The following is a 13,966-nucleotide window of genomic DNA, read 5'->3' as shown; positions in this document are numbered from 1 at the left end:
AAATACTTGAAGGGATCACTTAACAGAGTTCTAGTTTATGGTCCAGAAATAAAGCTAGAACTGTTCCCACAGAAGAATTTGTAGACTCAGATTATGTTGGATGTTTGGATACCAAAAACTTGTTCACTATGTTTTCACAGTGTGTGGTACAACTGTCAATTGGAAGGCAAACTTATAGAGAGTCATGGCTTTATCTATTACTGAGGCTAAATATATAGTTATGATTGAAGCTGTGAAGGAAGCTCTATGGCTCAGGGGTATACTAAGGTGGAGAAGATCTCAACAGATCATAATCCCCCTTAGATGATCACAAAGTTGCTTCAAACAGTAAGTTCTTCCATTGTTTAGACTTGATTTAGTTGATCAAAAATTAAGACTATGATGAGATTATTGACAATCACTATCAGTTTAGCTTAGAAGTTTGTTTTTGAACTAAGGTGGAGATTTGTTGATATTAGCTTAGTAAATAAACTATAGAAAATTGTTATAAGTGGAGAATCTTGTGCTAAAAGTTACGATCTAGTTAGTTATACATGTGAGCAAGATGTATAAGAATATTTCAATCGAGTACAAAAGTGTGTACACAAATGTGAAAAACATGAGTGTGCGAGCTGAATTTGCATATCTCTAAAGTTTTTTCTTCAATTTTGTAAAAGAATCATTCAGTAACTCAGAGAAAGAGAGAACTTAATATTAATAGTGATTGCCCGTGGACGTATATTAAAATTTGTTAATGTTCTAATTGAACCACATATTTGTTATTTTAATGAATTTGGTTTAATTTTACAACAATATTAAGCATATATTAATATTACAGGAAATATTCTAAGACAAGGAAACCAACTAAAATGACACTTTTTCCCTCTCTGGATCTTCACACCCTAGTTCTACAACACGGCATCTTTTTTATTATTACTAAGATTCTGGGCAAGGAGGAAAGGAACAACGGCAATAAGAAACCAAAACTCCAAAATCTAGAACTTAAAATGAGAAAGAAATTTAGTACACATGTAGTGAGAGCCTGGGCTTTGGGTACACTGAAAGAGGCACTGCTCGTTGCAGGGTCAGCCCATAAGCTTCATCCATGTTCAGCTTTTCTGGGTTCAGCCCATTTTCTAGTTCCCAATCAAACGAATGAGCCAGAGTTGCAGTTAGAAGTTGAACCATTCGAAGCCCAAGACTCATACCAGGACATATTCTTCGTCCAGCACCAAAGGGAATCACCTCAAAATCATTGCCTTTAACGTCAACATCAGCTTTCTCTCCACCTGGAAGGAACCTTTCGGGCCTGAACTCCAACGGGTTAGCCCATTCTTTTGGGTCACGTGCTATGGCCCACACATTCACCAAGAGGGTGGCACCTTTGGGAATGTGGAACCCAAATATCTCACAACTCTCAGCTGCAACACGTGGCAAAGAGAGAGGGGTTGATGGGTGGAGCCTGAAGGTTTCTTTAACCACTGCTTGTAAGTATGGGAGATGAGCCAAGTCCTCTTCCTTCACGTTCCTGTCTCGCCCCACAACACTGTCCAACTCTTGTTGAACTTTGGCCATCATTTTTGGGTTACGGATCAATTCAGCAATGGCCCATTCTGTTGTGCTTGATGATGTGTCTGTTCCTGCTGTAAACATGTTCTACAAAATTTGTACATAGTCAATTGTTAGTTATTCACTCATCATTCACACTCTCCACAAGTATACTTTAAGATTGGATGTAGCTGTTGGGTAAGAATCAAATGTTGCCCTGTGAGTAAGTGTTGAACTAAGAGATTAAATTGACATATTGTACATATTTAAAATAAAAAGTCAAATAAAATTATCGAATTAAAAAATTGGACCAACAATGTACTTTGAAATTAGTCACTAGTAGGCTTTTTAAATGGTGGTATCAGTAGGTACGATTTGAAAAGATATATTCAAATCAGCTCTATGTGTAAGAAATGCAATAATTAATTGTTTAAATAATTTTAAAATAGTAACCACTACATGAGGTTTTTAGTTGGTTACGTTTGATTTTCATTACTAGAAAAGTTATTTTAAATTAAATAATAATAGTTATTGTTTAAAAATAAATAAATTAATGTAAATAATAATTGCATTATCTTATTCAATTCACTTCAGAAGTTTATTCTAAGAGAATCTTAACTTAATGATATGGTTGAGCTAACTTTAACACCTAATACATTATTTTTTTTATTGTAATGTTATTTGATATGAAAAAAATCTGTGCTGCACAATGTCCACTAATCAGTCATGATTAAAAACAGTAAAGTGAAAAGTTAAAGAAAAAGAGCAACAACCCATTTTGTGCAGTTTCCCCCTTCGATTATTGTTCCTAATGTTTGACCCACATTAATTATTACCACTGACTTTAAAAAATTGATTATTACCAAATAGCATATTTGTAATCTTAATGGATTTTAAAAAGTGGCCAATTATGTGCACACGTTAAAAAAAGTTATTGAAGGGTAGGTACCAGAAGTAGTGCTTTGATCTCAGTATTTGAGAGCTTGTTTTCATCATCATCGGGAGCATCTTTGAAGGACAACAAGGTACTCAACAAGTCCTTATGCTTCTCACTCTTGGAAGGACTACTGTGCTCCTCAATAATGCTGGTTAAAAATGCATCAAACCTTTTGTGTATTTTTTTCATCTTAGCTTGGACCCCTTGAAGGTCTAGCCACTCCAATGAGGGAATAAAATCACTAACATTGAAAACTCCTCCCAAAACCATCAACTCTACGACCATAGCCTTAAATTCATCAGCTCTAGGATCACACCCACCATTCCCATCTTTGAACACTCGCCGCCCCATCATTACCCTGCCCAATGCGTTTGTGGTGCACACATTCAGTAATTGTCCCAAGTTCACAGCTTTTGAGTCTGAGTTTGCCAAATTCCGTGTCAATCGTGCTACCTCTTCCTGCGTGTTGTTGAAATAATTAGTGCCATTGAAAATTAAAATTGTATGTGAACATGTTTTTTAGGCGTGAGTGAGTGCTGCCACCAACAATTATAAATCAACAAGTCAAACGTTACATGTATTTTTATATTTTTTTTGGTAGTGTGGCAATAGAAACTAAACAAAGGAAGAAGGCTAAAACCCCCAGGGAAGGTTACACCGATTTCGTCTGGAATCGGATATAACGTAATTCCTACGTAATATAATTGGCACTAGTTAAAATATACAACCATCTTTTGTCCTATTTGTGTTGTGAGTAGAACTGCGCATATGATTTACATTAAATTATTTAAAAATCAATTACATCGACTTGATTATTTTCTACACACTACGTATGTGAAAAATCATTAAAAAAATATTTTATAAACTAATTGAATAATTAAGTAACACTTAATGGGCCAAACTAATATAGAATCATAAATTTTATTGCTAATACTTTTTGTATCAAAAATATTTTTCTTTAGAAAGAAAGAGAAGTAATTAGGTAAGTGTTGAGGAGGTCAAAACGAACCAAGGTGGGGTAAGATTATTTGGTAGCATTCACATCCCAGCTTAGGAAAAGGGCCACATGAATGAGTTTAATTATATACCAAGGAAGGCCACATACACATGAAGAATAGTGACGTCATAAATGAGAGAAACATAAAGAAAGAGCATATAAGTGAGGAAGGTTGTACTTGATCTCAGATGAGAACGTCAGGTAAAACGGAAATGCGGTAGGACACCACCAAATAGAAAGGAAAACATTTCTTTGACACGGAATATACGAGAAATATAAAATATCATTCTTGAAAAAACAAAACATAAACAAATATTAAATGATTTAAATCATATACATCATTTTAAGCCTTTCTAAAATTCAACAGAGTGCTTGACCGTAAGAACTGACCTTTGCTCAGATGATGTAAAAAGAAATTTTCCATTTATGTATTTTATATAAAAATGTTTAAGTACTTTATTCCTATTAGAGAAAGTAAATTTTAATGTTTGTTTGATTTGAAAATCCATTTTAGCTTTTAATTATAAAAGATATTATCTTATTTTCACTTAATTCGTCTCCTGCGTTTAAAATTTTAATATATGTAGCAAACTGTACATCGTAAACAAGCTTGTCAATAATTTTTCAGCTCTAATTATAAATTATTTTACACTTTTTACATAACAATATGAAAATAAAAAACAAAATAAACTGAAATTTTTTTAACTAAAAGAAAAATAAAATATATTTTTGAAGCAGACGTTCGTCAAATATTTTTAATATATATTTAGTGTCAACCTTTAATAAAAAGCATGCAGAGACAATTATATATACTAATGGAAAGCTCAATCTCGAAGTGTAAAGATTTTTCTTGTATAAAGGTTCTCAAAATCCTTTGAATTAATTTGTGCTTTGATATTCAAATCCACATATTTAAGATGCCGCGTTGAAAATTTAATATATCGAATTATCGATACGCTTGTGATATAAAACATAATAAATTTTACATTAATAATTTTTAAAGAAGTTTATATACACAAACATCGTGAAATAGTGGACTAGTTGACTTTACAAACTACAGAACGAAAAGTATATAAAAATTTTCAGTATTTCTGAAGCACATGTCCTTCTATTAATTAATATCATGAAAATGGTTATTCTTCTCCTATTTCAACTATCAAAAGGGTACGATCTTACGTAAGTACTGAAAAATTTATCTTAGAAAAGTATATTGAGTTCAATAGAAATATAGAATAAATTAATCTATATAAAATGTTCAATGCAATACTACGAAAATTCAATATCAATAATCTACATTCTATATAATAGTATAAATTTATGCACAAATATTCGCAGTCCCAAAGCTAAGGAGGAAAAAACATAGATACACAAACAGTGCAATTCCATAAACTAGAAAGGAAAGGTACAATGAAGATAAAAAAAATGGTTTAAGTAAATTGTCGGTGTATGAAACTATCACAACTTCATTTTATTTTTATATGTAATAAAGTAGATTGTTTTTAATCTTTTATTAAAGACTAAAATCATGTAATTTTTATAAATTTTGGATTTTAAAATTAACTGAAATTTTTATAAAATTAAAATTAAATTTGTAATATTTTCAAGGACAAATATTTTATTAAACGTAAATAAACCCTCTTTTACTATGCAGCAGTCATGCATAGTAATAGGTTTTACATCTTTATCCTAAAAAAAAGTTATTCACACGTAGTATTTAAAAGAAAAAATATGTTATTTGAAGTCTTAAGAATTGTGACACACACATATAAAATTATTTTTATTTTCTAAATATAGAGAAAAATTAAAAAATCAATTTTAATTTTCCTGCAAACGTAAAAATTTTGGAGAAGAAATTCTTTTATGTCAATTAAATAAAAATACTTAATTTAATATTTTTTTGTTTACGTAAAATATAGGCGATACATTTATTTATTGTTTTCTTCTTTCTTTACGAATTAAATAAACTAATTATTATATATTTTTTATTCTTAATATCTGTTTAGAAAAAGAATAACACAAAATAGAGATGATCCATTGGTTTACATAAACTAACCTGACGCAAGTGTTTAAATTCATCCAAGGCCTTGGCGGAAAAGAGGTGAAGAGATGTAATTTTGCGTAGCAAGCGCCAGCGTTGACCATAAGGAGCAAAAACAAGGTCTTGATAGTTATACGTCAGGTATTTTGCTCCTGCATTTGGTGGCCGGCTACTGAAATTAGCATCATTAACCTTCAAAAACTGTTCCGCCACCGCCGCCGACGCCGCCAACACCACGTCCACGAAGCCCAACCGAAGGTACATTAGAGGCCCATACGTTCGGGCCAAGGCCGCTATGGAGTGGTGTGGCACCGGGCCTAAGTGTGGCAAGTTACCAACTATGGGCCACGGTTTGGGACCCGGAGGGAGTGGCAGTGAAGGACGTGCTGTGATGAACTTCACAATATGGTATATCAGAATTGCTCCTGCAATTGTAGCAAATGCTGTTATCCATGGAACCATGCCTTTGGAGCAGAGTGTTTGTTTTTTTTTTATGTGTGATGATGCTGATTTTATTGATGTTGTTGTTGTCTACCTCCAAAGCTCGTTGAAGCTATATATACAGAAGAGGAAACCTTTCTCTCTTTTCTTTCCATTTATTATTCCAACCAATTGACATAGTGACTTGTGTAATTTGCATTAGAAACTATGGCCAGTCATTTTTAATTTTAACAAAAATTTGACTAATACAAAGCGAGTGATATTGTTTTAGTAATAGAATATTACAGGACCAAATTGTAATTATTTTAGTTTTTAGCTGTTTCTAGATTAAGTTTTGTTTTTATTTAAGTTTTTCAAATTTTAAGGGGTTTGATGTAGTATTAACTTGGTAAAAAATGGTAATGACATTCTCCATGTCTCATGTTATATAAGTTTTAGTTTGTTGCAAAATATATGTTATTTTAGAAAACTAAGAAAACATCAATTACTTCTTTTCAATGATACTCATATATTAATTAGTATCACACCAAAATACTTAATTAATTCATAAAAATATTCTAATTTAAAAACGAGGTATTTTGAGCAAATAAAGTCACTTTTGTCATAATTATTTATAAGGTTAATGATTTTTTTAAAATTTACATATTACTTTAAATATACATATTTATATAATATATGAAAAAAACTACATTTTAATATATGTGTATAATACACTCTTATTTATTTATTTATAAAATGCATGTAAGAAAACTTATTAAATAGGAAACTAAATACTCACATCACAAAGAGTGAGCATTACATAAATTCTGTTCAGTAATAAGTTGTTAAAAATAATATATTAGGGAATATGTTATAGCATTTTTCTTAACCTTCGTTTATGAGAAAATAAACATAATGATTTAAAACTATTAGGAAAAATTTGACTTATTCAAGACAGGTGATATTTTTTTAATAGTGATATATATTAGAAAAGAGGTATTTTTCTTCCAGCTTTTCTACACCATTTTTTAAATGATAAAATAAAATAAGCATGCATGTCAACATATTTTTCTGTATTTTTCTTTCTTTCTTAAACTACGCAAGTGCATGTAAAAAATATATAAAATTATGGTTACCAATTATTGTTGTTCATAAATTTTTTCTACACGAAAAGGCTTTTTTAGTTTAGCAACTGTCTTGAGTAAGGTTAATATTTAAAGTAAAATATAATAAGAGAAAGTTGTTGGTGTTATAATAAATATGCATATATTATTATTGTTGACCCAACGTATAGGAGCGTGCGTCCAAAGAACAAGTCTGGGTGTAACTGGTTGTTGAAGCGTGATCGTGGACTTACTCGCCAAAACAAATGCAATTTGGGGGTTAGGTAGCTGAGTACATCACATAGTTGAAGGATTGGTCATTTTTTATAGAAAATTAAATTGTACCAAACGAATAAGTGACCAAAATGGTTTAACACTGTTATTATCTTTCATTCTTTTACTTTTAAACACTGTTTTTATCTTTTATTCTTTAACTTTTTAATTCAAATTTAATTAAATATGTACGGATCCGAATCCCCTCATGTTCAAAATCGAACATGCAAGTTATGTGAATATAATTTTATAATTTTTCTTAAACAAAATTTTATTCGCTTAAACGAACGTATAAAATTACACCAACATGCATACAAATTTCATTGAAGTTTCGAGTATCAAAATTTCATATCATTAAGTGGGTTTCTTTTTAAAATGACAAAATTTAAACAATTTTTTTATATTTTTAATAATTTTTAATTAAAATTAGAGTTGTGATTTATAGAAGAAAAATAAACAATTAAAATCAGTATAAGTTATTGAAATAAACTTTATTTTTAGTTAGAAAAAGCACTTAAATTTTGTTCTTTCTAAAACATGTATTGTCTTGTCTGTTTGGTTTATAATCTAGGGTGGTGGGAATTCATTCTGAAAATATATAATCAATTCTAACTATATTGCTGAGAAACATGTTTGGGTTTTAAACCATTTCCGGGTATTTATTTATTTCGCAAAATTAATTTTAAATTGTAAAATTTCTTAACTTTTGAAGTAAGCCGAAAGTTTTCAACGTGAAACTAAATGAATATTTTAAATATTATTAATATTGTATTTTAAACGTAGACCATCTTCATCATTTTTGGAAAATAAATCAATGTTTAAAATAAGAGTAACATACACTCTCTTGTATGAGATACAAATATTACATTATTATTATTATTATTATTATTATTATTATTATTATTATTATACTATTTAATCCATATAAATTTACATTGTTAAAAATATTTTTTTAAAGATTCTAAAATAATTTTTATTTAATGTATATATGCATGTAATATAATTGTAAATTTACTAATTTATCTTCTATTTATAATTTAATTTGTATTTGTATGCTTTAATTTTTTAATAAATGTGTTAAAGTTACGAGTCGTTTTCATCTTGTATATTTTTATTAAAAATAAGAATTTTTTAAATTTTATTTTTATTATTTAATGTTAAAATAAGTTTTTATAACTCTTATAATAATAACAAGTACTTATTATTCTATTAAAAATACATTGAGCTCATTAAGCTTTTAAAAAATAAAATAACATATATAAAATTTATTAGTAAATGTAAAATAAATATTTAATAGTGTTTTAACAAAAAAAAAATATGAAATAAATTATATTGTGATGCATTTAAATTTTTTAAGGAACCAAGTTAAAATATTTAAGATAAAAATAGTAATATATGTATCTTTTAAAAGAAAAATATAATTTACTCGTATACTTAATTTTTATTTTTTAAAACTTAATATATATCTTTTAAAAAAATATGTGTAGAGTCTGCCTCCTTATTTATTAATTTATTTTACCTTTTCTTCCTTTCTCTTACTTACCAGATCAGAATGTAGTAGTCATGGTCATGGAAACTATTTTTTTTCTCTTCTCATCAAATCAGACAACTCAATAATAATCTTATAGAATAACTATTGAAATCAGATGTTATTATTATAATAAAAGGGTATGTACTATAAAAATACTACAAAATTTCCATTTACAACGTCATTGCAGAATCAATACTTGAATGGATTAGCCTTCAACCGATAATTTGATGAATCATACTAACAACCAATCCAATTAATCATTAGATTGAACTTGCATGCAGACTAGTATGAAACGAGTAGTTGATCACTTTGATCATTCAAACTTGGTCCGGTTATCACTAGAATCGAACTTGAATTCCAATTTTAGAATTAAAATTCGGTCACAAGTTCAATGTATTTTTAGAATGTATCTGATTTGGGAAAAACCAATTGATTGCGCATGATAATATATGGATTTAAATATTTTTTGGGTAATAAAATTAATTCTTAGATTTAAAAATTGACATTTTAACGCTTTTTAATTATTAGAATAAGATGATAGAATATAATAGCTTATTCTAGTTTATTCTATTTTTAGTATTTATTAAATTAGTAAAATATGTCACGTTATGATGTTAATTTTTTAATTATTGTGATGTTTGGGTGAAATTTTTGAATTGTTACTTATCCATTTATCGAATACAGTATTTTTGAATTTTTATAATGTTTGGGTAAAATTTTTGTAATTATAACTTATCTATTTATCGAATTTAATTATGGAGTTGGATTAATAAACTCATGCAAATTTAAAAAGGACATTTATGTCAATTTAACATAATTGATGAGATTAAGAAGTGTCAAAGAGATAAAATAGGAAAATAATTGAAATTACAAAGTAAAAAATGGTAAGACTTAAAAATAATAAAATACATGAAACATGAACTTAAATTATGAATAAAAAACTATGTCTTCAAAACTTCTTAAAATGTTGTTGAAAACGATAATAGTGTGTGAATTTAGAAGACATGCTACAAAAGTATGAAAGAGTAATGTAGTTTCAAACTTGAATCTTATAATTTTTGTTTCACAACTTATGTTTTTTTGGGTTGTTCTCCCCAACTTTTTCCTAAGAGTTTCCTAGTGTAATACTTGCAATCTAATATAAAATCAAAAGTTAAAAGAATCGCCCCTAAAAAGTCGCCCATTAAACAAGGTTCTAAAATTCTATTTGTGGACTACCAAGGAAAAATAACTAAACATATGCTATACATGTACTAAATATAAGCTAAACCCACATCCTAAGTCATGCTAAGTAATTGCTATTGTCCATTAAGGTCATGTTCTAAGACATGCATGGATTGATGAGCTTTTTCTAGTCAAATAATTCTAATTGAGAACATCCTCCTTACATTTAAAAATTAGTTGTCCGTAGGTTGAAGCACACAAAGAGCAATGTATGTTAATTCAACGGTGAATATGAGGTTTTCTTCATATTTGTAACGCTTTAATTTCATTTCTAAATAATAAATTTCGTAAAAATAGAAATAATAAATTTTTTATTTAAATATAGTTTCCCATCATCGAATTCATCAAACATTACAAAACAATAAGGAATTATAAGTTTATATCAATGACTGCTACATGACTAATTCAATTACATTATAATTTCAAAATAAAATCTAAGTCCTAAAGCAGATCATCCATCCCTTCATTGATCCTGGTGCTGATTGTCTTAGTTACCTGAAAAATAAATGTAAAAGTGAGTACTCTAAATTATCCAACACACACATAACATAGAGACTCACCTTGCACACCCATATGTATTCTAACATAATCTACTCAAGTATAGGCAATCACAGGCAATACTTTCAAGCATTTCATTTTAATTCATAGCCAATGCACTCACGGCACCAAAATGCTCACTGTGATATTGTGATCACAGATTCATACCATGGATGGTCGGCAGTTACCCCTGCATCACGAATACTACGTGTACGGTCACGAGTCGCTCGGCAAAGGTGTTGGTCAGAGGTCTAGTCAGGAGGAAAGTGTGTGGCCTGTGGTGCATCCACGCTCACTGTTGGTGTTACCACCACTCTCTCTTTTCCAAGGTATTTCTACCGTCCCATCTTCCACACCTCTAGTGTATTGCTGAACCATTCATAGTATATTCACAATCGCATTTAACATGCCTATTCACACACATTTCCATTGCATACAACATTCATATTTGCTCACAGCGTATAGGCCCACATTCATCACAGCACATGGCACTCAAGCCCACATTCATTCATATTACACTTACACACGGCATGAAAGCATATATTCAGTCATATTACACGACACAGATGCCCACATTCACCACACAAGGTTCAATCATACAGTTTTTATCACAAATTTTCCTTCAATCATTTTGTTTATAATACACAACATTTCTTAATGTCAATAATACTAGGTTCCATGCAAGATTTCCAGTATACCCTATTACAATCAAATCATTTTTATCCAAACGCACACCTTTCTATGTTCTATTTCAATCACAACTCTACAAGTAACAATATAAATGGATTTCAAGCATAATGGGATAGGGTAGAGTCTCCCCTTACCTCAGATTGAAGACCCACACACGAAATTAACAATGAGAAGGCTCCCGACAAGAACTTAGTCCTAAATACATGGAAGAATCCCATGAGAACTAAGGAAAACCAGGAAAATAGAGAATGAGGATGACAAACTAAAACTCTAACCATTAAAACTTACCTCTAACCATTCCTAACACGAATCCAACCCTCAATCTTGCTCACGAACGACTTTGGAGGCAATTTAATCGGTGAAATAGGGCTTTGGGTCGAGAGAATTGAAGAGATTTTGAAGAGAGAAATGTGAAATGAATTTTCCAAGCCTTACCCCTTTCAAATACCCTTCGGTTCGTGACACTCTTGCTACAGCGAGACCCATCGCTGCAATGACATCCTTTATCGCTACAACGAAAATCTCAGAGTAAACTGCATCCTGATTTCTGCAGAATCTTGCTACAGCGAAACTGCATCCCAAACTGTCGCTCTCTCGTTACAATGAGAAGGTAATAGTTTCATGCCTTCCTACCAAGGCATTCTTGTTACAGCGAGAATACCTTACACCAGACATTTAGCCAAATTTTCATAAATCAACCTAGCCACAGTCCAACATTCTTAGCACACACACACACACATATATACTCTTATAATCGCATATTTATCCTTACGCATTCATACACATCATCATTCAATATTCATCACGTACTCAAGTGCAAATTCCAATATCCATTCACATGCACACACACACACACACACACACACACATATATATATATATATATATATATATATATCACAATAATCAATATTACAAAAATTTGAAGCGTTATAATAGTGGATTCACCAATTGACATTAACCATTTATGAAGGCAAATGGACTTAACTAATTCAAGTATGAATATAAAGATGGCTTCACAGTTGATTCACCTATTGAAATCAATAATTTATTAAAACAAATAAAATTAATTGATTTAACAGTGAATATAAAGTTATCTTCACCAAGGATTCACCTGTTGATGATGATTGTATGTGTAACCTCACATAACATTTGAGTAGTAAGCTCATTGCTAATGATCATGAAAACTTAAAATTGAGATGTTTAAGACCAATGATGTGGTTGAAATTGTAAAGGTTTTTACTGGTGACATTGGAGATTTGGTCAATCATACACCTTGAAGGAGAACATTAATAGATGTCTATAAAGAAAGGCTTGGTAAAGGTTCTTTTTCTTTATCACTTACCTTTTGTGTCTACCCAAAAAATAAAAAAATAAACTTTCAAGCTTTCTTTATAAAAAACCTCAAGCTTTCTTCACTGTTTCCATAACTTCTAAAATTACTCTCTCCTTTGCTAAGAAGGCCTTTGTTGCTAAAGGGGGCTTTGCACCAAGTATTAATGCAATTATTCTATTCGTCTATTTACAAATACAAACTACACTTGTAAGTGAACTAATCATTTTACTAAGTATAATCAGATTGATTCCACAAGAATTGAGTTAGATTACCAATACTTTTCCTCTTAATTCCTATTAAAGCTTCTAGAGTAAAAAGATAGCATATTGTGCAAAAAATAAGGAAACATGAAGTAAAGTATTTTTGGCATTTTATAATTAAAAAAAATAAACACTAAAAATAGCAAATAGTTTACAAAAAAATTTAATCAACAAAAGTGATTAAGACTATATTTCTTCTATTTGTCACTTATATATCAAATGTTATTTCGTCTACTTACTACTCATTCAATAATGGTTAAGTTCTCTAAGTTTGAGTAAGCTTCAATTCTTTGGATGAAAATTATGTAATCAACCAAAACTTCTTAGGTTAGCCTAATTAACATATGCATTATAGTTCAAAAACTTAGAAAAAACCTCATAAAATGGTTCATAGCCTAAACTTGTTTTGACTATTTCTACAAGGGAGTCACCAAAGTATTTATATCTAGTGTTTCTAAAATACATAAGGATCGAGGCATTGGGTCATTCTCTAATAAAAGGTTTGAATACTACTTGGACACATCCTATGTGCAAGATATTTGTATTTTGTAATATGTTTTGCTATAAATTGTTTAGATATGAGATGGAATTCTTCTTCAACCTCGAAATCTAAACAAATATTGTTTTTCGCAATCTTGATTACATAATAAAAATTATGAGCTACTTTGGATTCTTCAAGAACGTATAGTTCATCTTGAGGAATTTTTGGGTCTTCCCAATCATCTATTATTTGATTTATATTTTGAAAGCATAATTCTTCTTCGAAGATGTTATATTTTAGAGGACTTTCTTCCAGGTTAGAGTGTTATTTTGTGAGTGCGTTTTAGTTTGATCTAGAAGATAAGGAGGTAAAAATCTTTATAGATAATCAATGAGAGAGGGATCAAATCAAGCTAGTCATGATGATTAATAGTTGATATCATAACCTTCATTTGGTTTCATAGAAAATTTTTTATCTAGCTAAGCTATTGGTTATCCAATGAATCTGAAAAGGAAAAAACTTTAATTGATCTCATCTTTTAAAAAAAAAAAAAAAAGAAGATGAAATCAATTAAATAACTATATATTATTGATCTTAACCATAGCCACCAAG

The 13,966-nt window shown here is 29.8% G+C and overlaps 1 protein-coding gene across 1 annotated transcript; it reads right to left on the bottom strand.

Moving 5' to 3' along the window:
• Window positions 1-999: 999 nt before the first annotated feature.
• LOC113852790 (flavonoid 3'-monooxygenase-like) lies at window positions 1,000-5,961 on the bottom strand. Its single transcript, XM_027483161.1, has 3 exons — window positions 5,515-5,961; window positions 2,477-2,923; window positions 1,000-1,635 (listed from the first exon to the last, which is right to left on the bottom strand). The coding sequence occupies exons 1-3, from the start codon at window positions 5,959-5,961 to the stop codon at window positions 1,000-1,002; spliced, it is 1,530 nt and encodes a 509-aa protein (XP_027338962.1).
• Between the last annotated feature and the right edge of the window lie 8,005 nt (window positions 5,962-13,966).

The sequence above is a fragment of the Abrus precatorius genome, unplaced genomic scaffold, assembly GCF_003935025.1.
Source record: "Abrus precatorius isolate BTA unplaced genomic scaffold, Abrus_2018 Scaffold10, whole genome shotgun sequence".
NCBI classification, from domain to species: Eukaryota; Viridiplantae; Streptophyta; class Magnoliopsida; order Fabales; family Fabaceae; genus Abrus; species Abrus precatorius.
The sequence above is the reverse complement of the archived record's forward strand: the minus strand, read 5'-3'. Positions and strand labels throughout refer to the sequence as shown.

Bases quoted from the DNA above. Each gene is read 5' to 3' on its own strand.
- LOC113852790 (XM_027483161.1), bottom strand. From the start codon at position 5,961: ATGGTTCCATGGATAACAGCATTTGCTACAATTGCAGGAGCAATTCTG. The intron at 2,924-5,514 runs GTTAGTTTATGT...AACAACACGCAG, and splicing joins AATTTAAACACTTGCGTCAG to GAAGAGGTAGCACGATTGAC. The intron at 1,636-2,476 runs GTACCTACCCTT...CAAATTTTGTAG, and splicing joins AGATCAAAGCACTACTTCTG to AACATGTTTACAGCAGGAAC.